Source organism: Urocitellus parryii, chromosome 3 (genome assembly GCF_045843805.1).
Source record: "Urocitellus parryii isolate mUroPar1 chromosome 3, mUroPar1.hap1, whole genome shotgun sequence".
Lineage (NCBI taxonomy): Eukaryota > Metazoa > Chordata > Mammalia > Rodentia > Sciuridae > Urocitellus > Urocitellus parryii.
Window position 1 is genome coordinate 197,558,448 of NC_135533.1, and position 26,936 is coordinate 197,585,383.

At 45.7% G+C, this 26,936-nt stretch overlaps 1 protein-coding gene and 1 long non-coding RNA gene across 2 annotated transcripts; both read left to right on the forward strand.

Annotated features, from left to right (window-relative positions):
• The first annotated feature begins 387 nt into the window (after positions 1–387).
• LOC144253677 (uncharacterized) lies at positions 388–26,375 on the forward strand. The gene is made up of 6 exons (XR_013343363.1): positions 388–422; positions 2,634–2,848; positions 13,433–13,524; positions 17,299–17,426; positions 17,580–17,665; positions 25,355–26,375. It is a non-coding gene; the product is annotated as an uncharacterized LOC144253677 (long non-coding RNA).
• Positions 17,738–22,743, forward strand: LOC144253670 (transmembrane protein 42-like). Its single transcript, XM_077796270.1, has 3 exons — positions 17,738–17,998; positions 19,795–19,941; positions 20,763–22,743. The coding sequence occupies exons 1-3, from the start codon at positions 17,789–17,791 to the stop codon at positions 20,871–20,873; spliced, it is 468 nt and encodes a 155-aa protein (XP_077652396.1). The 5' UTR covers positions 17,738–17,788; the 3' UTR covers positions 20,874–22,743.
• Positions 26,376–26,936: the final 561 nt, after the last annotated feature.

The following is a 26,936-nucleotide window of genomic DNA, read 5'->3' on the forward strand; positions in this document are numbered from 1 at the left end:
TTTTTCCCTGTAAAACCTTCTTCTTGGCAGGCAGCAGGGGCTCAGGGTGAGGGTTCACTCCGGAAGTCACCAAGACTATTTCACACACCAAAGCCCCTGCCCCTCTAAACAAGTTCTTTTCAGAGAATGGTAATGTGGGTTCATCTCATGCTGCTCACTTTGGGGACACGAAGGACAGGACTTCTTAGAATTAATGCTTTCTCTACTTAAAGTCTTCCTCTCTCTCAACCTGACAAGAAGGTTTCTGGGTGCTACAGTGGATGGGGAAGGTATTACACTTGATCTCAGTCAAAAGGCTGAGAAGCGATTAATGTGCAGGGATTAAAATGTATTAATTTACATTTACCAATAAAGAGCCCTAGACTTTTCTTATATTCAATTGCTATTCCTCTCCCTGAATTCTGATGCTGATATAGAATTTGGTAAGTTTTAAACTCAGTCAATCCTCGATTATTCAAACTCTTCTACGCTGGCAAACTGTAGGTAGTTGGCTTGCAGGTTTTTTCTTCTGAAAACACATCACACATAAGCACACGTCTTTGGCGAGCAGCAGGTTCACACACTGAGGGCTTCCTACGGCTGAAAGTCACCCTTCTCTCCTTTTCTCTGATGCAACCCTGGTGCATTTTCTGCCTGGAGTGGTCCACTTGGTAAGTGGCGCTGACTGCCCATGCTCCATGATGCCTGGTCCTGACTGGAGAACTGAGTAACTGGGATTCTTTGGCTGCCACCAGTGGTAGTAACACAGCAGTGGAGTTGCCATATAAATCTGGATGGCTGCTGCCTTGTGGAGCAATCAGGCTTCCTGAAGACTCAGGCTAGAAAGCCCACTGCCTCTCTACAGCCCAAAACAGAGGAGAGGAAACACACAAGGCTGGGGATGCTCTGGTGGGTCCAGAATCTCCACAACGGCTGAAGGACGACTCCATCTGCTTGCCCACAAAACACATTGACTCATACATTTTAATCAGTCCCAGTGGCGCTCCCCTCCCATCCTCTGGGAAGGGCAAATTTGAAACGTATTAGGTTCAACAAAAGTTTTTTGCTCTCTAAAAGCCATCACAGAATCTAGTCCTTCAAAGAGCCCTGCGTGAGACACAGAGCTATGGAAGAGAGCAACATTCACTGAGTGTGTCTCTAGGGAGATGCAGCACACACCCAGCTACTTCAAGAGAGGTCTTTGAGATGGAGAAATACTGGCCATGCCATGCACCCAATCCATTTTTTTTAAAGGCACATAAATAATTTCTAAAAATACCTGTGGTGCAAATTTCTTTTCAAATGCATCTCAAAATCTTGGAAACAGGGACCCTGTCTTTGTGGTGCACAGAGGCCTTCTATTTTCTCTTCCCCACTCTTCATGGAAAGGACCAACTTGTGTGAAATGAAGGAAATGATCTTGAGCTTTTTTTCCTTTTCTTAACCTGACCATGTAGTGTTGAAGCTGCTGTCAGGACTTGGGTCTTTGTAATTTCTATAAATTCATAACCAACATACGCATACACTCCTCCCTGCACCGGTTATTCCAGTAGCTGCCACATTAAGGGTGGCACCCTGGGCCCAGGCTTTTCTATCCAAGCAAAAACAAAGCTACTGTCAGTAAAAGCCACTGTCAACCCAACTTAAAGGTACGGCTTGAACTAAGCCCTAAGAATATCAGGACATCTTTTTAAAATTCTTGGTTTGTAAGGACTTTGAATTTTGCTTAAGGGGAAGAGGAGGGGAGAAGAAGGATATCTCCCTGCCTGTCAGCTACATGAGAAATATCTCCCTTTCCATTAACCTCTCCCCCCACAAAAAAAGGCAAAGCAATGCCTTAGAATTTCTGACTAAAAGACTAAAATACCAGGGCATAGAAAAATGCTTTAAACATTTTGCTGTCACTTCATTGTATAACTCTGCCTATGAATTTTTCTGGGAGAAAAAAGTTCCATGATGAATTCATAAACAAAAAGCTCCATAAACTCTCATGTGCCCAACAATCCATCATTAATACCAATATGGTAAGAGCGATCAATGTGGTTTCAACTGCATTTCCCTTGGAGTGGGGGATATTATGAAAAGTAGGTTCAGATAAAGTGGCTCATCACTTAAAAAAAAAATAAGATAAAAAGTGACTTTAAACTAAAAAAGTACTATACAACTCTATAATGACACTTTTTAAGCCCTTGCGTTCCAGGCCTCACATCGGCCAGGTAACTCTTCTCTGCTTCTCAAACATTTCTTGGACACAGCTCTGATCTGGTCCTATAACTCAGAGGAAATTCCAGGGCCCCTGCTGGTCAGGCACATGGAGATTTTGAACCTCATCAGCATAGAATCTTTTTCCAGTTTCTGTACAACTTATTCTTGGTTCCTACAAAATTAAAAGTCTAGTCATCCTACTACACCAAGCTATCTACTGTCTTTCATCTAAAAAGTATGTGATTTAAGAGGTGAACAATTTCACAGCACTGTGCAGAGGGCCAGAAAATCTCTCAAGTGCCCCTGGGGTATCATCTAGAGAAGAGATTTTTTTAGAATGCTGTTAAAAGGACAAGTACAAAAATCTCCATGGATCCTTTGGATGTCAACAAGCTGACCTGCATGCCCTCTGTGTTTTTGTCCTTCTCTCTGTGGCTGACACCAAGAAGCAGGGGAGCTTGCCTGGCTGAGCTGTCTGGAGACCTTTCCTGCTAGCGTCTTCAAAGCCAATCCAAGAGGGCACTCCTCCCTTGCACTGAACCTTGACAGGCGAGTGCTTCCACAAAGGCCCCTCCATGTAAGAGGAGTCAGGAGCTGATGCCCACCAGTCAGCACCCATGTGGGAGCCTCTAGACTCTGGAGGGACCTCTTGTGGTTCTCCCAGGTAAGGACACCATAAAGAAACTGCTTTTAGCAAGTGTGCTGTGCTCTGGAAGTTCTAACCAGGGCTGGCTCTATGCTGTTGGTTTTCGATTCTCCTTCTTCATTATTCGACTTCCAGGCTGCAGTTGGCTTGCTCCGCTCTGGCTTCACATACATGCTGATGCAAGAGCACAGGGGCTTCCTCCGCAGGTCCTGATGTGGGTAGGTGTGGGCAGACTGCAGTAGAGCCAGGCTGGATCAAAAAGCGCTTCCTCCCACAAGACACTGGGAAGGAACTTCCCTACACCAAAGACATCTGAAGGCCTGTCAACCAGTGTACCAGCCTATTCTGTCTGGTTCTGCTGGGTCCCTGGGCCACCTTTCCTTCACGAGCTTCTCTGGACCCACTTCTGTGGACATGAGTGAGACTGAAAGCAAGACAGGACACAAGCTGATGAAGGTGTACTGCAACTGGCCCCTGCCCTGTGATAAAGCTATAGGAACAGATGGCTGCCAGAACTTTCTGTCTGGCTCCTTTCCACCAGGACATATTCCATTCCCTTTCCCCACACTCTGTAACTGCTCCTGAATGGAATTTGGACCTATGCATAAAACAAAGATGTGAGGAAAGCTGATTCTTGGCTCTCACCTCTGGTGGCCAGGTGTTGGAGACTTAGGGAAATGTTCAAGGCCTGTTTTGACCAAGTGTGACCGCCTTCCAATACCAACTTCAGGATCTCAGCCCCAGTTATGACATATCTCTACTGCAAGGTCACTCACTACCAGATCAGATGCCCTGGTCTGCATGATTCATTTCCCAAGGTAAAATGGGCTCCATGTGTATAAATGCTGAATAGACTGACCTGCAACATCTTCTGTGGGCATAGCTTTAATCCCACACTTTCTTCACCTTTAAGGATCAAGGCATCCAAGATAATTCACCTGAATGGTCCATCCGGCCAGCCAACTACTGACTTAACTGTGTGAACTTAACTCTTAATCATCTGCCACATAGAGGCTCTTCCCTACACATAAAAATCTAAAATACAGAACACTGTCAGGACAAGATATGGACTGTTTCTAAAGAAGTGTATTTCCTATGTGAATCAGAACAAAAAACACGTCACTGAACTAAAGTAAAACTATAATCTAAATATTGTTTAAAACAATCCATTTTAATCATCTAAATTATTTACAATACAATAACATGGATCCTTTTAAAGACATTGGATTTTTAAAAATCACCAAGTGATACTTCAAATAACACATTAAAATATATTAATAGAATTTTTTCAGTGCTCAAAACTTCCCCCACCCCTGACATGGGACAGCAGGCTCTAGACAAAAGTGCCTAAAATACAAGTCTTCCCAGTTTGCCCATCACACCAGTTGTTAAGAAAAAAGGTTAATCAACTTGTTTTCAAAATTTCTCCCTAAGAAATCTTCCTGGACAGAATGGCGAATCCCAGGACTGTGGCTAAGTGTGGATGATGGACCAAAGCAGAGACCAGACCAGCTAGATACAAATCCCCAAACAGAGGATGCCCCAAGTCTTCCCACCGAGGCTCATCTGTCTGCCTGTGACTCACTGGTTGTATACAGAGAGCCACCTGGAGCCTCGAGGATGATTTATGTACAGTGTAAAATGCTTCCCACATTCCAAACATCAAAATGGTTCTGTCATTCCCAACAGAGAAAAAAAGAGCCAAATCAGAGTACATCCTTCCCCCTCGGATGAGCTTTTAGAGATGAGTCTTATCAGGAAAACAAGTTCAAAAGAACTCTAGGTCATTCAAACAATGAGACCATCCCTAAATTAATTTTAACAACCTAGATAATTCCTTTTTGAATTCACATATCTTGAGCCTGACCCTTCTACAGTTTCAACTGTAACTGTGCATGCCTCACCTCAAATAACATTGCTGGGGTGGATTTGCTGCAGGTTTCAGTAAGGAGGGCCTAGGAAGAACGGTCACTGCCTATGGTGACTTTTTAGTCCTCATGACTAGTTTCCTGGCTCCTTTCCACCAGGAGCTGCTCCCTTCCTTTTTACGTAAGCCAGTGCTTATGGTTGGGACTTTAGTCCCATCACCAGTTCCCTCTCTCCCTCGGACCTCCAAGAGAAGTTGTTTGTCAGCATGATAGCTTCTGTTCAACTTCTCAAAGATGCACCCAGTGGTGGTCCTTGAACTTCCTGGATTCACCTTCTACCTGTAAAGCTGTGGGGAGGGCACTGTCTACCCTTTCAGCACAAGTCACTCAGATACTGTTCTTCAAGGACACCTGCCTGCCAGATGGCCACTAGGACAGGGGTAGGATGGCTAACACAGCCAGTTGCCCTTGGTTGACTGTGTAGATACTACATAGATAAGCATCTTCATTTTTGCACAAACTTAATCCGGTAACTTAATTGCTTAAAAAAAAACAAACCATAAATAAATCTAAATGCTAAACCATTGTCAACTTTACCCATGACTCCTTGGAAGTTGACAACAAAGGAAAAAGAAAAGTCAGGCCAATTCAAGTCTCTTGACCACAGCTGTCAGAAATTAGCCAGGGGATGGGAGACACCACCAAGAACCTTGGCTCCTTCCTGCCTTGTGTTTTTGTGGGGAGTGTTGGAGTCTCTGCAGATGAACATTGTGAATCACAAAGATGAATGTCCTTCCTTCAAAGGTGGTGACTCAGAAATGTTACAAGGATGACAGCACTGGGTCAATTCATCTTTTTCAGGGTCTGTCCCCTTATCACACAGAGCTTTGCAGCATGTGGATCTGGGAGATCCAGGAAGAGTAAAGGGTAACTATCTGGGGCATAGGGTGACCACAGACCCTTGCTCCCAGGGCCCTGAGTAGAAAGCTTCCCATTCTAGAGGCAACTGAGATGGGTCATTCTACAAACTCAGGCTCACCTTCAGAGACTGGGGTAGGGGAGTGGGGATGCAAGATCAGCTCAATGTCTTTTCTAGATTCATCTAGAGTCTCCTGGAAGAATTTAATGACATTCTGTTAGGGTTTATTTGGTTAATCACTTTGAAAAATTCCACTTTGAACATGTGTAAGCTAGAAAGAAAGTGACATATATGCCTTCATTGAAGTAATTAAAGTCAAAAGGCTGGTCTATCAAGTGTTGTCAGGAATCCTGAAAGTTTTCCGGGCTTCTCTCTCTCTCAGTGCTACCCACAGGTAACAGATTCTGTCATTTGCTTTCAGAATGACCCAGAACTCACAATTCCCCTAGCACTGCCCAGGACATAAACTCAAATGGGGAGTTAAGAAAACCTCCATGAAGAAGGTGACACCAGAGGTCAGGTGCTGGATAGGCAGCTCATTATAGAGTCACACTGGTGCAGAAGGCCGAGCTGGCTGAATTAAGGTGAAAGTACAGAGTGTCCAGAAGGGCTCCTCCTATTCTGTGCTGGACACCAGGCAAAGGAGGCACCTGGCTGTGGTCCCCTGACAAGTGTCCAACAGACAGTCTGTAATGACTTGGATTTGAACTTGAGCAGAGAGGAAAGCTCCCAGAGAACTTGTTCTAGAATGTTCTTCAGGTTTCCTAGGAGATGGGGGCACAACAGAAACAGCACATCCACACACAAAGAAAGAAGCCAGGAGGAGGCATCTCCTGCTCCACCTCAGTCCCTCGGCCCCTCCTAGAGCCGAGATGTTGTCAAAGCCCTGTCTTCTGACTGAATAAGTCTCCAGCAGAATCCAGGCTGGGCCACACTTATAAAAGAAGGACAGAAAGCTCCTGTGTCTCTCTCTGAGAGGTTTCTCTCTACTTTGGGGAAGAAGGACTTCAAATTACAAGTGATGAGCTAGTAAGATGGGTTTCCAGTGAACACCAGAAGCTGCAGATTACAAAACCAAATGGTTATTCTCTTCCTGACTGGAAAACAAGTGTGGAGTTGGAGCTTGAATAAGACAAACTTTGGCCTCAAATGGAACCTCTGTAGTATACAATTTTTTTTTCATCCATTCACTCAAATGCTATTTTCTGAGATGATTGTGGTCCAGGAACTGTGCTGCGCACCAGAGATGCTGAAATGAGAGCTGAAAGGGACTGACATCAGGCTTCCTCATTCTAGTGGGAAGTGATAAATCAAGTCAAAGAGCAAAGATTTGGAATCATTTGCACTTGAACACCTAGTGACCTTTCAAAGTCAACTGTGCATATACTTCAACTCATGGATTTCTCCTGAAACTTTATCCACCTAATACCTTCCCCAACTCAACCGATGGCAACTCCATCCTTCCAGCTGCTTAGGTCAAAAGCCCTGGGACGATCTTTGACTCCTCTCAACTTCCATCTAATCCTCAGCAAACCTCTTTGTCAGATTGGCTTCAAAATGCATTTAGAATTTGCCCTCTCTTCACCTCTTTCTCCACCACCACCTGGAACAGAGCCACGAACTATCCGTCTCCTGGATGATTGTGCTAGCCCCGCAATTGATATGACCGCCTCTACTCTAGAGTTTATATGCATCATCATAGCAATGTGCTAGGATCTTTGTTTCTAAACAGGCCTCAGAGCCATGGTTTATCATCACGGTTTCCTTCCTTCTCTGAATTTTCGACCCTGGAAAGCCCATCTAATAGGCCTGGCCACATATGGTTTGGATCTTGCTAAAATGAAAATTTTCATTACTCTCACAAAGAATTCTGACCAAGGAGGACAAAGTTGAACTAGGGGCTGGAGGAATGTCATCACAATTATCAACCAGTAGGAAGGACTGTCTCTTTTTCAACAGAGGGAATATGGGGACTTGCTTAAGAAGGGGATGGAAGATTGAAAAAGCAAAAGGGAACGTTGGGAAAACACAGTGCTGATAACCACAGGAATCAGAGCCCCCACTTCTATAAGACTTGGGGAGCAAAGGAAACAGGTTAGAATAAAATAAACTGAGAAGGCCGTAGGAAGGGGTCCTGAGCAGGGGAACCCAGAGCTCTGAGGGGAGGGTGGGTCTCCACTTCCCTCCCTGAGCAGGAGGAAGGAGTGTTGTGCTGAGGCAGGTCTAGGATGAGGGAGAGCGATGCTGTTGCCAGGGTGGAGAAGTGCTGCAGAGGGAGACAGCTCACAGGCAGGAAGAAACAGGTCTCCTGCTTCTCCTCCTGCCCTCAGGGGTCTCCCTATCTGCAGCACCTGACACAGAAGCCTCAGCAGGGTATATAATGGTGAATTCAGAGCTAAGAGACAGTAACTTAATCATTAGATTGAAATTTTTTTGTCTAAACAATGCCACATATTTCCTTTGCTCCCCCAGTCCTACAGAATTGAGGGCTCTGATTCCCGTGGTTATCAGTATTATTGCTTTATCAATTTTCCCTTTTGCTTTTTCAATCTTCCATCCCCTACTTAAACAATTCCACAGTTAACACTACAATGCACCCACAGATTCTAGTTCATCAAGTCAGGGTCAAGAAGGACAAGATGTGGCCTGGACATCTCCTATAGATCCTGCACTTCTGTTTGAAGAAACCATGCATTTATGTTTCTTTGCATGAGGGGTGGCTGTATCATCAAGCGGAAATGTTCACTGATGATGTTTGTTTTGAGGTTAAGTAAGAGAAGAAGGGCCTATCCCAAGGCATCAACTTCTCCCCACTGTCTGTGCCATGAGGGGGATTTTTCTAGAAACAAAAATAACAAATTATGTTTAAAAGCTTCATCACTTAAACAGAAATTCGTTAAATTTAACAAAAAGGTGCTTTATACCATAGAAGTCCCCACACCAGCACTACATAAAGAATGGTCTGCGGGCTCACATCAGTCTGCAAACTGTCCACAATGAGATAAGAATGGAAATTGAGAGTAAATGGTCAGATGCATTTTGGACAATTAACATTGTCATGAAGTCCAAGCACATGACCAAGCATGTGGGTCCGCTCAAGTGTCATGGAACACTTGGGTTGAGTTGCAGGTGGCATGAGCCACTAACTAATGACCACATTACAACAAGTGATGCTTTAAGGTTTGTTTGGCAATCTTCAGTTAAGGAAGCCTCCATGAAGAAGGTGACATCAGAGGTCAGGTGCTGGATAGGCAGCTCATTATAGAGTCACACTGGTGCAGAAGGCCGAGCTGGCTGAATTAAGGTGAAAGTACAGAGTGTCCAGAAGGGCTCCTCCTATTCTGTGCTGGACACCAGGCAAAGGAGGCACCTGGCTGTGGTCCCCTGACAAGTGTCCAACAGACAGTCTGTAATGACTTGGATTTGAACTTGAGCAGAGAGGAAAGCTCCCAGAGAACTTGTTCTAGAATGTTCTTCAGGTTTCCTAGGAGATGGGGGCACAACAGAAACAGCACATCCACACACAAAGAAAGAAGCCAGGAGGAGGCATCTCCTGCTCCACCTCAGTCCCTCGGCCCCTCCTAGAGCCGAGATGTTGTCAAAGCCCTGTCTTCTGACTGAATAAGTCTCCAGCAGAATCCAGGCTGGGCCACACTTATAAAAGAAGGACAGAAAGCTCCTGTGTCTCCTTCTGAGAGGTTTCTCTCTACTTTGGGGAAGAAGGACTTCAACTAACAAGTGATGAGCTAGTAAGATGGGTTGAACACTAGAAGCTGCAGTTTACAGCACCAAATGGTTATTCTCTTCCTGACTGGAAAACAAGTGTGGAGTTGGAGCTTGAATAAGACAAACTTTGGCCTCAATTGGAACCTCTGCAGTATACAATTTTTTTTTCATCTATTCACTCAAATGCTATTTTCTGAGATGATTGTGGTCCAGGCACTGTGCTGCGCACCAGAGATGCTGAAATGAGAGCTGAAAGGGACTGACATCAGGCTTCCTCATTCTAGTGGGAAGTGATAAATCAAGTCAAAGAGCAAAGATTTGGAATCATTTGCACTTGAACACCTAGTGACATTTCAAAGTCAACTGTGCATATACTTCAACTCATGGATTTCTCCGGAAACTTTATCCAACTAATACCTTCCCCAACTCAACCGATGGCAACTCCATTCTTCCAGCTGCTTAGGTCAAAAGCCCTGGGACAATCTTTGACTCCTCTCCCCTTCCATCTAATCCTCAGCAAACCTCTTTGTCAGATTGGCTTCAAAATGCATTTAGAATTTGCCCTCTCTTCACCTCTTTCTCCACCACCACCTGCAACAGAGCCACGAACTATCCGTCTCCTGGATGATTGTGCTAGCCCCGCAATTGATATGACCGCCTCTACTCTAGAGTTTATATGCATCATCATAGCAATGTGCTAGGGTCTTTGTTTCTAAACAGGCCTCAGGGCCATGGTTTATCATCACGGTTTCCTTCCTTCTCTGCATTTTGACCCTGGAAAGCCCATCTAATAGGCCTGGCCACATATGGTTTGGATCTTGCTAAAATGAAAATTTTCATTACTCTCACAAAGAATTCCGACCAATGGAGGACAAAGTTGAACTAGGGGCTGGAGGAATGTCATCACAATTATCAACCAGTAGGAAGGACTGTCTCTTTTTCAACAGAGGGAATATGGGGACTTGCTTAAGAAGGGGATGGAAGATTGAAAAAGCAAAAGGGAACGTTGGGAAAACACAGTGCTGATAACCACAGGAATCAGAGCCCCCACTTCTGTAAGACTTGGGGAGCAAAGGAAACAGGTTAGAATAAAATAAACTGAGAAGGCCATAGGAGGGGGTCCTGAGCAGGGGAACCCAGAGCTCTGAGGGGAGGGTGGGTCTCCACTTCCCTCCCTGAGCAGGCGGAAGGAGTGTTGTGCTGAGGCAGTTCTAGGATGAGGGAGAGCGATGCTGTTGCCAGGGTGGAGAAGCGCTGCTGAGGGAGACAGCTCACAGGCAGGAAGAAACAGGTCTCCTGCTTCTCCTCCTGCCCTCAGGGGTCTCCCTATCTGCAGCACCTGACACAGAAGCCTCAGCAGGGTATATAATGGTGAATTCAGAGCTAAGAGACAGTAACTTAATCATTAGATTGAAATTTTTTTGTCTAAACAATGCCACATATTTCCTTTGCTCCCCCAGTCCTACAGAATTGAGGGCTCTGATTCCCGTGGTTATCAGTATTATTGCTTTATCAATTTTCCCTTTTGCTTTTTCAATCTTCCATCCCCTACTTAAACAATTCCACAGTTAACACTACAATGCACCCACAGATTCTAGTTCATCAAGTCAGGGTCAAGAAGGACAAGATGTGGCCTGGACATCTCCTATAGATCCTGCACTTCTGTTTGAAGAAACCATGCATTTATGTTTCTTTGCATGAGGGGTGGCTGTATCATCAAGCGGAAATGTTCACTGATGATGTTTGTTTTGAGGTTAAGTAAGAGAAGAAGGGCCTATCCCAAGGCATCAACTTCTCCCCACTGTCTGTGCCATGAGGGGGATTTTTCTAGAAACAAAAATAACAAATTATGTTTAAAAGCTTCATCACTTAAACAGAAATTCGTTAAATTTAACAAAAAGGTGCTTTATACCATAGAAGTCCCCACACCAGCACTACATAAAGAATGGTCTGCGGGCTCACATCAGTCTGCAAACTGTCCACAATGAGATAAGAATGGAAATTGAGAGTAAATGGTCAGATGCATTTTGGACAATTAACATTGTCACGAAGTCCAAGCACATGACCAAGCATGTGGGTCCACTCAAGTGTCATGGAACACTTGGGTTGGGTTGCAGGTGGTACGAACCACTAACTAATGATCACATTACAACAAGTGATGCTTTAAGGTTTGTTTGGCAATCTTTAGCCAAAAATGCCTAAAAATCGGAACAACTGAAAGTGTATATTTATTTTTCTAATTTATTTCTTTTACCATGAAGTTATTTTTTATTCAAGCCTTTCAAAATTTAAAGCTTAACATTATCATCTAACTTGGAGGCATAAAAATTTGCTTTGTGTATTCTTCGGCCTGAATTACAGGCTGGTAAACAAACCCCATTGGAAATTTTTTGTCAAGAAATTACTGTAAATATATCAGCTTCCTTTCCCAACAGCATTTTAGACTGGTTTTTCAATCAGGAGTGTTTGTAAAAGATAGCTGAGAAGCTGATACATTATCCCTTGTTAATGGGACAGTTATCAACATGAGCTAGCTGAAAAAAGATTAAAAGAATCATACTCATTTATTATATTATAAACCTTAATACTGATAAAACAGTATTCATTCAAAAGTGGGTCTCAGTGTTTAGTACAGAAAATCACCACTTACCTATCTTTTTACTATTTGGTTAGTTATAGCTGCCGAACTATGAAAGTTGAATTTAACAACGAGTCTCCATACTAAATGCCCTAGGCACATTTTCAATGAATAATGGGTACTGTCTTCATAAAGCTTTTAGTTTTCCCTATGTTTGTTCTTATATTTTAAAATGCAATTTAATGTCTGTTGAATCCAATAAAATTTGATATTATATTTTAGTTTCCTTTGCTTTGCATTTTATTTTTTCTCATAATTTGGTGTTATGGTATTTTATAAAAATATTGACTCATGATGAATTGATAAAAATGCAAAATATGACCAACCAGTTATCACTGAGAGTTGAGAAGTGGCAATCATATATGTCTGTAAAGCCCCAGAGGCTTGGCTGGCTGTTGTCATCTGGCTGAGCCTTCCCTCTTCATCCCTGGGACAATTATGGTGGGTGGGGATTCCATCCTTGAGAGCACAGCCACTGACAGGGACCAGGGGCTAGACCACAGCTGATGGGCTGAGGGGCCTACTTACCTGGTTCCTGAGCCCTGCAACTTTACCTGCTTTGGCTGGTCGGTTCCAGTTTCTGCAGAACACCAGAACAGCTGAGAATAGAGTACAGTTGCTTTTTCCGGGGCCTGAGGGTGGCAGGAGACACCACTGTTGGGGGTCAGGCACCCAGGAGAGGCAGGGGTTGGATATGGCTACAGCTATTCAAGGCCTTAGTGTCACAGGTAATAGAGGCCCCGAGGAGGACTGTGGGCTTATATATTTTGGGGTGTGGAAGAACAACACATCTCTTTTCTGTTCTTTCTCTTCTAAGAAGAGGTCCCTAAACCTTTGGCTGTAGTTCAGAAATATCCTCTTCCAATGGCTTCCCTGGAAACTCATGGAAACCTTGATGGATTCTGCCTTGCCTTTCATTTCCCAGGTTCCTCTCTTGCTTCCTTTTCCTGGATTTGTCTCATCTGCTATGTGTTGCTGAGCTGCTGGTCCCCAAGTTGCTGATCTAAGCTACAGGTCCAGATTTCCCTCACTGGTTTAAGTTCTTCGGGGCTTCAGAGCAAGATTAGCCTAGCATGGTGTATGCTAGATACCATTCAACAAACATTTTAGTCCTGGATTTAATCACTGTGCTGGGCTTTATGGGGCTTGGAAAATACAGGCTAAATGTTAAGGCGAGGCCTGGGGCTATAGTTCCGTGGTAGAGTGCCTCCCTAGCATGCATGAGGCACTGGGTTCAATCCTCAGCATCACATAAAAATAAAGGCATTCTATCCATCTACAACTACAAAAAAATTTAAATGTTGAGGAGGAAAAGGGTCATAATGCCTGTAACTTATTTGCAAATGTTTGGGGTGGGGGTGTAAAAGGAAGATGCATTAATTAGGTGGGCTAATTTCAAAAGGTGGGAAATACCCTAATAACACAGAGCATTTTGTAAACTATTTTTTAAGATGCTTTCCTTTGATCCTGGGAATGGCAGGAGGGTGTGCAAGTGGTTTCCTCTCAATCTGTGATGTTTCTTCTCTTCCATCCACACCCGTGGGTAAGTGTTCTTCTTGGCCAGACATGCCTCCCTGCACTTCACCTGGAGGACATCAACCAGGCCTCCCAACTTCCTGCCCCCAAAGCAGAGGGACTCATTCAAATGTCCCCATGACCAGTTCAACTGCCCATGTACAGGGAGGCCCTCTCTGGATCCCCAGAGGAGCATGGAACTGAGATATGACTGAGTGGGAAGAGTGGGAAGAACCCTGAATCGGGTGGGAAGACCTGCAACCTAGGGAGTCCTTGCCGGTCTGGCATTGCCCACCTACCCCCAGGCAACTGCAGCCTCGAGAACCCACTGACGCTCTAGAAAGGATCCGGAATGTGAGGGGCCGAGTCTCCTCCATTGGCATTTCCTCCCACCGTGCACCCATGACAAACTGTTTCCTGGCAGGTGGTGGTGTAGAGGGGTTGGGAGGTTCAGCTCCTGCCCTGGATCTCTTCTTCTTAGGAAAGCAAACCCCACATACCTGATCTTGTGCTTCCATCATTAGAGCCAATTCCTTCAAGTTTTCTGCTGTCTCCAAGTGCCCTCTACTGGCTACAGGAAATTCTACCACGCGGCCTGCGCAGTGGTTTCATTAATGAGGTTCTAGGCATAAAGTTAGTTAGAAGAGATCGAAATAAAAATACAAGACTCAATTACCTTATTTCTATTGCTAGGTCCGAGATGGCTCCCCTCTCTGGTTCGCTTCTCTAAACTGCCCAGCAGGACAGCAGGGATTACTCAGGGCTAGCAGGAGAGAGAGAGAGAGAGAGCATGCTGGGGACTAGCCTTTTATTAGGGAACAAGAGATTCAGGGTAGAATTCCATCCAATGAAGGTTGAGGGGGGACTGCACTCCAAGGTCAGGGTCAGTGATTGGGTCCCCTGGGTCAGTGGTCAGGCACACCCCCACACGGATGGGCTCTCTCATCAGGAAAGGGCCGGGAAAAACTTCGACTTTTGCCAAAGTGCCTCAGACCCTTAACGGGAGGCACCAGATCACGTGTGAGAATGGCTCCCCACAGTTTATGTGAAATGTTCAGAAAATGCAAAACAATGGGAAGCAGATCATTGGTTGCTTGGCTTGGAGTATGAAAGACTATATGCCATGAGGGAACTTTTTCAAGTGGCAGAAATGTAGTTTGTGGACATGGCTATGCAACTCTAAATGACTAAAGATTGAATTGTACACTTGAGTGAATGTTGCCAAGCATGGTCATACACACCCAGACACTTGGGAGGCTGAGGTAGGAGGACTGCAAATTCATGACCATCATGAGCCAACTTATCAAGACCCTATCTCAAAATAAAAATTGTGCTGGGGATGAAGCTCAATGTTAGAAAACCCCTAGGTTCATCCAAAGTACCAACAAACACATACATTTAAAAAAAATTTTTTAAAGAATTGGGGATATAACTCAGTTGAAGAGCACTTGCCTAGACTGTAAGAAGCCCTGGGTTCAATCACTAATACTGCCAAAAAGAAAAGAAATAAGTGAATTTTACAGTTTTTGAGTTATACCTCTTAATAAAGCTGTAGAAAGAAGTTTAAATTTAATGTATGTTTGAAGTCTCAAGGAATAGTAGTAAATCCCTAAGGGCCGGGTATGTAAAAGGAATTTAAAAGGTAGCAACTGCCTTGGAGGGAGAAGGTAGAGTACTGACATTGGTAGTGAAGAGGCTTGGGTCTTATCACCTGTGTTAGCTAGGGCTGCCATAACAAATGACAGACTGGGTGACTTAAAGCAACAGTTTATTTTCTCACAGTTCTGGGGCCAGAAGTCCAAAATCAAGGTGTGTTGGCCCGGAAGAGCATATGTCCCATGCCATTCTCTCAGTTCCTGGTGTTGCCAACAATCCTTTGTATTCCTTTGCTTGTAGAAGTGTCACTCCATTCACAGTATCACATATATCATGGGGTTCTCCCTACTGCTCCCCGCCTTTTATCAAACCCAAGACCTTATGCATGCTAGATAATCACCCTACCACCAAGCTGCACACGCCCCTGCACCGCTTTTCTTATGAGGACCCAGTCATATTGGATTAGATTATTGCGATTACATGTGCAATTACCCTATTTCCAAATAAAGTCACGCTTACAGCTACCAGCAGTTAAGACCTTAACCTATCTTTTTAGGGGACACAATTTAACCCGTAACATCACTCATAGCAAGGAAAGAAGACAAGGTAGTCCTCAGGACATGGAGTTAGGATTGAGAACCCAAGGAGTACAGGGATCTGGTCTTACGCATCCAGGTTACTATGATGCTTGGAACAGGAAGGGCCTGGCCCAGATTATGTGCTCATTTGTTTGAACAGAAGAAAAGACAGGCACAGAGGAATGGACACCATGAAAAGAAACGACACTGAGGCAAGGCTGGAGAAAAAAGGGTGGCAGAAGGCACTCATTGCCCAGGTCATCACAGCCCCCACCATCACCCCAGGGGCTTCATGCTTTAAAATTCCCTCTTTGCCCCCTTTTAGATTATGACATCTGGCTCTTCTAGGTGAGGAGGAGTCTAGGGTTTCCCAGAACTCAATGGATCATTTTTTTGCTTATAAGCCATCTTTAAGTTTTGTTTTAATTTTTTTAAGTAAATGTGGAATGGGAGATTCCCCTCGTTTACCCAGTTGAGGCAATTCTGGCTTGCATCGTTTTTTAGTAAGTTTGTCCACAGTGTATTCAAACATCTGTAGAAAGGTCACAGATGAGTTGGTCGCACTATCCAGTGCTGCAGCAGGAACAGAAAAAGGCATGTATTTTTCTGCCCTGACAAAGTCCTGTGAGGAGACAAGTATGCTGCAGGATGCCCATGTGCACTTAGAACAACAGTTACTTAAGGCTTTGCTCCTCAGTGTGGTCCTTTAACCAGTAGCACTGCTACTGTCTTGGAGGAGCTCGTTAGAGCCTCAGTCCAGCTCCAGATAGCTTCAATGCAATGCCCTGCACTAGGCCTTAGACATCTGAAAACAACTGAATGTGTAATTAACTATCCTCAAGGAGCTGGCAGGCTAGTACAGATAGACAACCAGAGGAACCACCACAGGACTGGTGAAAATTTCAGAGCAGGTGGCTTGAAGATGCTCAACTGCTAGTCCTAGAAAAGACATTGTTTGTTCTAAGAGAACCCCTTGTACATTATGTAGTCTTGATCAGGCAGACACCACTTGATTTCTTGAAGATTCAAAGAAAGGAATTTTAAGGGGAACACTTTTTGAGCGGGGGTTTACTTTATTTTTTCTGAGCTTCAATTTTCTCATCTGCAAAATGGGACAGTCTGTACCTCATAAGAGTTACAGGGATCATCCATGATTTTATTTGAGCCACAAACCACTCTATGGGCGAAGCAAGGTGGCACACAAAGACTTCCATGAAAACTCCCAGAACAGGGAACAGAATGCTGTTGAACATTATGTGTGCTGTGAAATCATTTGTGTTTTAGAAAAGTCCCAGGCTGGCGAGGTAGTTCACCTCACCTGCTGAGCATGCGAGGAGGAGGCGAGGGATTGATTCAATTCTCAGCATGGAAGCTGGGGGATGGGGTGGGCTGGGGATCCCATATATAAAATACTTTTAACATTTGTACTCTATATAACTAAATATGCATACAGAAAAAGTACTAATTTTCCTGGAGAGTGGAAATAGCATACATTCCAACAGTTCTATGATTTCAAGAAAATGCAGTTTTTAAATGACATTATAAAGACACATAATTGCATAGAAGATCAGAGGTGACGTTGATCTGAGCAGAGTGACTACGGACGACTTCTCACTGCCTACCCTCAGGTTAACTTCCCACGTAGGGCGGCGCACCACCCTCTCTCCACCCCAGCCTCCTTTCTCAGTCCGGAGGTGTCCAGCGCCCTCTGTCGAAGCAGCTCTTCACTGTACGTGTCTGGACCTAGAAAGAACAGGTGAGCGGGCAGGAGGCGTGGGAATGCAGGTGACTCGCGGTTCCGACGAGTCAGGACTGGGCATGAATACGCTGCGGGGGTCGGTGCAGGGCAGCGCTGTGTGGCCGGGGTTGAGGCCGCAGGTTGCAAGCGGCTGTCGTTCCGCACCCACAGCCGCCACGCGGGCCCCGGACCTGGCGTCTACACTGCGGACCTGGCACCACCCTGCGTAAGACGGGAGCTGCGGACGACGGGCTCACGTAAGCACGTCACGTGGCCGCCTCCGGAGCGTGGACCGTCACGTGGGCACGTCCTCAGCGCTCGGGCTCCGGCGGGCGGGCGCGCGGCTGACAGCCGGCGGCGGGCAGCGGGTGGCAGGCATCATGGCGGCGCGGTCGCTGCCGCAGCCACAGCCGCAGCCCCCTAGGGGCGCCGTGTCGGCCACCGCCTACCCCGACACGCCAGCCGAGGTGCCCCCGCACCTGCAGGCCGGCGCGATGCGGCGCCGCTTCTGGGGCGCGTTCAACTGCCTGTGCGCCGGCGCGTTCGGGGCCCTGGCCGCCGCCGCCGCTAAGCTGGCCTTCGGCAGCGAGGTGCAGCCCGGGGCGGGCGGCGGGGGGCGGCGGGCGGGCTCCGGGGCGGGCGGGGGGCCTGCAGCCGGCGCCGCAGTGAGCCGGGCAGGCGGGAGCGGCCTCCTCCCGAGTCGCGCCGACCGGGGTCCCGCGCGGGCGGTAAGAGACGGCGGACGAGGCCTCCTCCTGACAGGTCTAAAACCTTCCCTGCGGTTGGGCTAGTTCCGCTCTGGGGGAGACCGCCACCTCCCACCTCTCATTTTAAGTCCCCTGTGCCTCAGACTTTCTCTGCACGCGATTCCAAGGTGAGAAACCCGCTGCCCATCGCTCTTCTGTCATTATCGGGTGTTCTGGCCGGTCTACCCTATTGCCAGGAAAATTGGGCGTGTGGGGTACCCTAGGCATACGGGGATACTGGAAAGAACCGTCTGGAAATTCCCCTGAACTGAGAACCCTCCCCCCCCCCAGCAGCCTCCCTCCAGGGCTCAGGTGCATCCCCTTCGCCTCCCATCCCCAGTCTCTGCTTGATAGAGGAGTCTCATTGCATCCCCAACCCAGAGTTGGGCTCAAACCCGACCGTCTGTTTAGGGCTAAGTCAGTGGGAGCTGCCACGCTTGCAGTTGGTGTACTGTGGAGTGTGATTCTTGGGGTAAGTGGTCCAAAGTAAAACAAATGACTCTGTGGACTGGGAAGTTTTTTAGTCTTTATCAGTTGCCACCCAGCCTTCATAACCGTGTATGTCAGCAGGCTGCCACTGGACCATAAGATGCCTTGTGTAAATTCTAAGGAAGCACTCTCAGTTAGTAGAGTGCTTGCCTTGTATGCACAAAGCCCTGAGTTCAATCCCCAACACCACCACCACCAAAAAAAAAAAAGGCACTCTTTTCTCAAATATTTAGCTTCTGGTAAACCTAAGAGAAATAAGTAGGAGGTCTAGATAGGCCCAATCCATGGAAGAGGCATGCATGTCTGCAGGCAGTTTCCTTATTCTCAGCCAAGCAAGAAGGTCTATATAGGTTTTGTATAGGAGGCTTCTAAAGATTCCCTTTTCTCTCAAGGTTTTTTCTTTAAAAAAAAAAAAAGAAGAAGAAGAAAGAAAAAATTCTTTAGGTCCTTGAAGTGATGCTTGGAATGACTCACATCACTTCCGATGGTGTATCCCCAGTCAGGACTGTGTCCTGGTTAAAAGCGTGGAACTACAGTGTCTAGGGTTGAATCCTATGGGCTCTCATACTGAGGCACTTTAGGCAAGTTATACAGTGCCCCTGGTTCTTTATCTGTAAAATGAAGTTAAGGAATAAGCAAGAATGCACCGAAAACACCTGCACAGGTAAAGTCTTAGCACAAAAGAGGCCCAGGAATGCCCTGAGGAGCTGGCCTGAATGAACTTGTAACTTGGGGATTGGGGTGCCTCGTGGAGGGAGGTATGGCCAATTTGTGCCTTACCTGATCCTGGGAAGTAAGGACTCCCCCACACACACACTTATAAGCACATACCAAGTAATAACTACCAGGCCCTGTGGTCTGCAAGCGTTGGTTCCTGTGGGACCAGTAAGAGAGGTCTGTGTTCACAGGAAAATACTAATTCTGGGTTAGTGTTTCACAGCCAGCAAGAGTCTTCTCTGACTGTTCCGTCTGGAAGATGGGTCTGCTGCCCACTGAGGGTTAAGTGAAAATCTGCCCTAGATTGTTTTGAGTCTCCATGGGCTGTGGTGCCATCTTAGTAGGGGTCTGGCTGCCACAGTTATGTCCCTGGGTGAGCTGTAAGGGGAGCTGCAGGTGGATGGGCATGGCTGCAGCGACACTTTCTCCCACAGGTGAACATGAGCTTATGCATCTTAGGCATTATTGTGATGGCAAGCACCAATTCCCTGATGTGGACCTTCTTCAGTCGGGGCCTCAGTTTCTCCATGTCTTCAGCCATTGCATCTGTCACAGTGACTTTTTCAAACATCCTCAGCTCAGTGAGTAGCCTGAGGGTCTCAAAAAATACTTTTTAAGGTGGAGTTGGTCTGTGACATGCACTTCCCAGGCTGGTGCGCTAAATCGGGGAACAAAACATATTCCTTGCATCCAAGTATACCACAGTAAAAACAAAACTCCAGCACAGCCCTGAGCAGATGCAAGAAGTGATGAGCTACCTTGTTAACTGGATCTGGGTGAGGAAGGTGGTCCCTCAAAAAACGACCACATTTTTGAGCACTGGTCTGCAGAACATCAGATCCCAGCTTCCGGCCCAATCCAGCCAGGGTTCCTCATCATATTCCTGGGCCAGTAGTGGATCCAGTTCCAGGGGGAGGTGCTAATGGGTCTTGGGGGTAAATTTGGTTTTCCTGCACAGAGGTCAGGATCTGCTTTCTTCTTTTGTTGCTTTACATGGGCAAACAGGTGCCAAAACTCGGCCCAGGGGAGGGGATGGAGCGGGCGGGGAGAGGCACTTGGCACCTGGCAGTTAGGCAAGGCTTGTGCTGCTCCCTTTTCTGCTCACACAAAAAGGGGCGCGGGAAGCTGGCTCCACTACTGTCCACCTGTGATTGACATGGTGGGAGGTGGCCATCTCAGCAGCCTCAACAGCAACCTGGCAAGAGTTCCAGAGTTCAGGGCCCTCTGGGGTGCCCCAGCTCCAGGACAGTGTCTGACACACAGTGGTGCAAGTGGCATCACTGCTCCCTCCTTGACACCTCCCCCTGGCTCCTTTCTTGCCATTTCTAGGATGTCTGATTTCAAGTGAAGTCGAGAGAGCAACAAGGGATCCTCAATTTATTTCCTTTTAATGTTCTAATAGGTGGTTGTTGAGGCGACTGAAGATTGTGGTCTGGAGCAAAGTAAACTCACAGGTATTAAGACCATGCATCAGAAAGCTGGTGAAGGAACAAGTAGTCATGAGACATCATGATTGTAGAGGTCATCCTCATTCATAACTCAAGCATTAGGGGAAAAAAAAGAAAAAGAGAAAAAAAAAAAAAGAGGCTGCACCAAAAAGCATGCACAATGATGTCCTGGGATGATCCCCCGACCCTCCCTACCCACCTGTGCCCCTGCAGCAGCTCAGCCCCCCAGAGACCTCCTGGGAGAAAACGGATTAGGATCTCAGGGGCCATGAGGAGTCAAAGGCCAGGAAGATTCCAAAGGCTGTGAACTAGAAACTTCTAGCTCCTTATGGGACGTTTTCTCTCGGGTTTGACAAAAAAAAGAAAAGAAAAAGGCAAACAAAACATAACTGATTGGTGCCCCAAACCCTACAGATCCACACACAGCTGACTATGTCATAAAAGAAAACCAGGAACCAGATGAAACAAACAACAAATGATAACCAAAAAAACAAAAAAAAAATGGGAGGCACATACATTGAAGGAAGTGAGGACAAAGCCAAAGCACAAAAATGGTGAGCGGGGCCAGAGGAGCAAGGCAAGACTGCGATGCCCCAACTGTGGTCTGGTGGGGCTCTGTGTGTCAAAGGAGGCTCCCGTGGCGCCTGGTACGGCAAGCAGCCTCACAGCCACTGGGAGCTCCAGGCAAATGGGAGGGAGAGGGGGAAAAAAACATTTAAAATAGGCTTTATGAATCTTTGTTCCCCAAGCAATAAATGAAATGGTTCAGGAACTCAGATAACCGAGAAATTGCTGCAAGCCAAACAAAAATGGACGAAGCTATGAAGAGAAGGCAACCGAACAATCACGATTCTCTTGCTGCGATAAGGTCTAGAAACAGAAGCAACAGAAGGCCTGGAAAAGCCATCCCAAATATCAGGGATGATGGGTTATTCAGGAAGGAGAGGGGGGAAAAGCAGTCAACAGGTAGAATTAAGACAAAACAGGTGAAAGAGAGAGAACATTAAAAAAAAAAATCAAATAAGGCAAGGCTGAATTTAACATTAGAAATATACCCCCATCAAAACACATGGCCAGAAGATCAAATGAAAAGGTCACAAATGCACACTTTCTCCTCCACCCCATTAAGTATTAGATCTTTGATCACAACAGGTAGGGTAAGAAGGATGTTTTAGAGATACAGTTGCATCAACAGAAGCAAAACCCATCTTAAACAAATGGGTTTTGGGGATAAGAAAAGGCTGCTAAAAATTCAGAAGTCACCACTCCCCAGAGCAATGGATAGCTTTAGAAGACCAAGGAAGATCAACGAGGGTCAAAAGTGCCAAAGCGGGAGATTCGGCCCCTCCAAAATACCACTGGGATGCCTGGATGCGGGAGCTCTCCCGTGTCACCATGGATGGCCTGGCCGCTGCTGCACCTCCCTTCCTTGGGATGACACAACACAGAGACAGTGAGTCACCTGGGGATGGGCTTGCCAGAGCTCCTCGTGCTTGCCACAGAGAAGCAAAGGGATGCTTGCGACAGCCCTGGGTGCAGGAAGAGAGGAGATTCCCAAAGCAAGAGACACGTAAAACCTTCTTCTTGGCAGGCAGCAGGGGCTCAGGGTGAGGGTTCACTCCGGAAGTCACCAAGACTATTTCACACACCAAAGCCCCTGCCCCTCTAAACAAGTTCTTTTCAGAGAATGGTAATGTGGGTTCATCTCATGCTGCTCACTTTGGGGACATGAAGGACAGGACTTCTTAGAATTAATGCTTTCTCTACTTAAATTCTTCCTCTCTCTCAACCTGACCAGAAAGTTCCTGGGTGCTACAGTGGATGGGGGAGGTATTACACTTGATCTCAGTCAAAAGGCTGAGATGCGATTAATGTGCAGGGATTAAAATGTATTAATTTACATTTACCAATAAAGAGCCCCAGACTTTTCTTATATTCAATTGCTATTCCTCTCCCTGAATTCTGATGCTGATATAGAATTTGGTAAGTTTTAAATTCAGTTAATCCTCGATTATTCAAACTCTTCTACGCTGGCAAACTGTAGGTAGTTGGCTTGCAGGTTTTTTCTTCTGAAAACATATCACACATAAGCACACACAGGGTCACTCACTACCAGATCAGATGCCAAGGACTGCATGATTCCAGATATTTCCCCAGGTAAAAGGGCTCCATGTGTATAAATGCTGAATAGACTGACCTGCAACATCTTCTGTGGGCCTAGCTTTAATCTCACACTTTCTTCACCTTTAAGGATCTAGGCATCCAAGATAATTCACCTGAATGGTCCATCCGGCCAGCCAACTACTGACTTAACTGTGTGAACTTAACTCTGAATCGTATGCCACATAGAGGCTCTTCCCTACACATAAAAATCTAAAATACAGAACACTGTCAGGACAAGATATGGACTGTTTCTAATCAAGTGCATTTCCTATGTGAATTAGAACAAAAAACATGTGACTGAAATAAAGTAAAACTATAATCTAAATATTGTTTAAAACAATCCATTTTAATCATCTAAATTATTTACAATACAATAACATGGATCATTTTAAAGACATTGGATTTTAAAAAATCACCAAGTGATGCTTCAAATAACACATTAAAATATATTAATAAAATTTTTTCAGTGCTCAAAACTCCCCTCACCCCTGACATGGGACAGCAAGCTCTAGACAAAAGTGCCTAAAATACAAGTCTTCCCAGTTTGCCCATCACACCAGTTGTTAAGAAAAAGGGTTAATCAATTTGTTTTCAAAATTTCTCCCTATGAAATTTTCCTGGAGAGAATGGTGGATCCCAGGACTGTGGCTAAGTGTGGATGATGGACCAAAGCAGAGACCAGACCAGCTGGATACAAATCCCCAAACAGAGGATGCCCCAAGTCTTCCCACCGAGGCTCATCTGTCTGCCTGTGACTCACTGGTTGTATACAGAGAGCCACCTGGAGCCTCGAGGATGATTTATGTACAGAGTAAAATGCTTCCCACATTCCAAACATCAAAATGGTTCTGTCATTCCCAACAGAGAAAAAAAGAGCCAAATCAGAGTACATCCTTCCCCCTCGGATGAGCTTTTAGAGATGAGTCTTATCAGGAAAACAAGTTCAAAAGAACTCTAGGTCATTCAAACAATGAGACCATCCCTAAATTAATTTTAACAACCTAGATAATTCCTTTTTGAATTCACATATCTTGAGCCTGACCCTTCTACAGTTTCAACTGTAACTGTGCATGCCTCACCTCAAATAACATTGCTGGGGTGGATTTGCTGCAGGTTTCAGTAAGGAGGGCCTAGGAAGAACGGTCACTGCCTATGGTGACTTTTTAGTCCTCATGACTAGTTTCCTGGCTCCTTTCCACCAGGAGCTGCTCCCTTCCTTTTTACGTAAGCCAGTGCTTATGGTTGGGACTTTAGTCCCATCACCAGTTCCCTCTCTCCCTCGGACCTCCAAGAGAAGTTGTTTGTCAGCATGATAGCTTCTGTTCAACTTCTCAAAGATGCACCCAGTGGTGGTCCTTGAACTTCCTGGATTCACCTTCTACCTGTAAAGCTGTGGGGAGGGCACTGTCTACCCTTTCAGCACAAGTCACTCAGATACTGTTCTTCAAGGACACCTGCCTGCCAGATGGCCACTAGGACAGGGGTAGGATGGCTAACACAGCCAGTTGCCCTTGGTTGACTGTGTAGATACTACATAGATAAGCATCTTCATTTTTGCACAAACTTAATCCGGTAACTTAATTGCTTAAAAAAAAACAAACCATAAATAAATCTAAATGCTAAACCATTGTCAACTTTACCCATGACTCCTTGGAAGTTGACAACAAAGGAAAAAGAAAAGTCAGGCCAATTCAAGTCTCTTGACCACAGCTGTCAGAAATTAGCCAGGGGATGGGAGACACCACCAAGAACCTTGGCTCCTTCCTGCCTTGTGTTTTTGTGGGGAGTGTTGGAGTCTCTGCAGATGAACATTGTGAATCACAAAGATGAATGTCCTTCCTTCAAAGGTGGTGACTCAGAAATGTTACAAGGATGACAGCACTGGGTCAATTCATCTTTTTCAGGGTCTGTCCCCTTATCACACAGAGCTTTGCAGCATGTGGATCTGGGAGATCCAGGAAGAGTAAAGGGTAACTATCTGGGGCATAGGGTGACCACAGACCCTTGCTCCCAGGGCCCTGAGTAGAAAGCTTCCCATTCTAGAGGCAACTGAGATGGGTCATTCTACAAACTCAGGCTCACCTTCAGAGACTGGGGTAGGGGAGTGGGGATGCAAGATCAGCTCAATGTCTTTTCTAGATTCATCTAGAGTCTCCTGGAAGAATTTAATGACATTCTGTTAGGGTTTATTTGGTTAATCACTTTGAAAAATTCCACTTTGAACATGTGTAAGCTAGAAAGAAAGTGACATATATGCCTTCATTGAAGTAATTAAAGTCAAAAGGCTGGTCTATCAAGTGTTGTCAGGAATCCTGAAAGTTTTCCGGGCTTCTCTCTCTCTCAGTGCTACCCACAGGTAACAGATTCTGTCATTTGCTTTCAGAATGACCCAGAACTCACAATTCCCCTAGCACTGCCCAGGACATAAACTCAAATGGGGAGTTAAGAAAACCTCCATGAAGAAGGTGACACCAGAGGTCAGGTGCTGGATAGGCAGCTCATTATAGAGTCACACTGGTGCAGAAGGCCGAGCTGGCTGAATTAAGGTGAAAGTACAGAGTGTCCAGAAGGGCTCCTCCTATTCTGTGCTGGACACCAGGCAAAGGAGGCACCTGGCTGTGGTCCCCTGACAAGTGTCCAACAGACAGTCTGTAATGACTTGGATTTGAACTTGAGCAGAGAGGAAAGCTCCCAGAGAACTTGTTCTAGAATGTTCTTCAGGTTTCCTAGGAGATGGGGGCACAACAGAAACAGCACATCCACACACAAAGAAAGAAGCCAGGAGGAGGCATCTCCTGCTCCACCTCAGTCCCTCGGCCCCTCCTAGAGCCGAGATGTTGTCAAAGCCCTGTCTTCTGACTGAATAAGTCTCCAGCAGAATCCAGGCTGGGCCACACTTATAAAAGAAGGACAGAAAGCTCCTGTGTCTCTCTCTGAGAGGTTTCTCTCTACTTTGGGGAAGAAGGACTTCAAATTACAAGTGATGAGCTAGTAAGATGGGTTTCCAGTGAACACCAGAAGCTGCAGATTACAAAACCAAATGGTTATTCTCTTCCTGACTGGAAAACAAGTGTGGAGTTGGAGCTTGAATAAGACAAACTTTGGCCTCAAATGGAACCTCTGTAGTATACAATTTTTTTTTCATCCATTCACTCAAATGCTATTTTCTGAGATGATTGTGGTCCAGGAACTGTGCTGCGCACCAGAGATGCTGAAATGAGAGCTGAAAGGGACTGACATCAGGCTTCCTCATTCTAGTGGGAAGTGATAAATCAAGTCAAAGAGCAAAGATTTGGAATCATTTGCACTTGAACACCTAGTGACATTTCAAAGTCAACTGTGCATATACTTCAACTCATGGATTTCTCCGGAAACTTTATCCACCTAATACCTTCCCCAACTCAACCGATGGCAACTCCATCCTTCCAGCTGCTTAGGTCAAAAGCCCTGGGACGATCTTTGACTCCTCTCAACTTCCATCTAATCCTCAGCAAACCTCTTTGTCAGATTGGCTTCAAAATGCATTTAGAATTTGCCCTCTCTTCACCTCTTTCTCCACCACCACCTGGAACAGAGCCACGAACTATCCGTCTCCTGGATGATTGTGCTAGCCCCGCAATTGATATGACCGCCTCTACTCTAGAGTTTATATGCATCATCATAGCAATGTGCTAGGATCTTTGTTTCTAAACAGGCCTCAGAGCCATGGTTTATCATCACGGTTTCCTTCCTTCTCTGAATTTTCGACCCTGGAAAGCCCATCTAATAGGCCTGGCCACATATGGTTTGGATCTTGCTAAAATGAAAATTTTCATTACTCTCACAAAGAATTCTGACCAAGGAGGACAAAGTTGAACTAGGGGCTGGAGGAATGTCATCACAATTATCAACCAGTAGGAAGGACTGTCTCTTTTTCAACAGAGGGAATATGGGGACTTGCTTAAGAAGGGGATGGAAGATTGAAA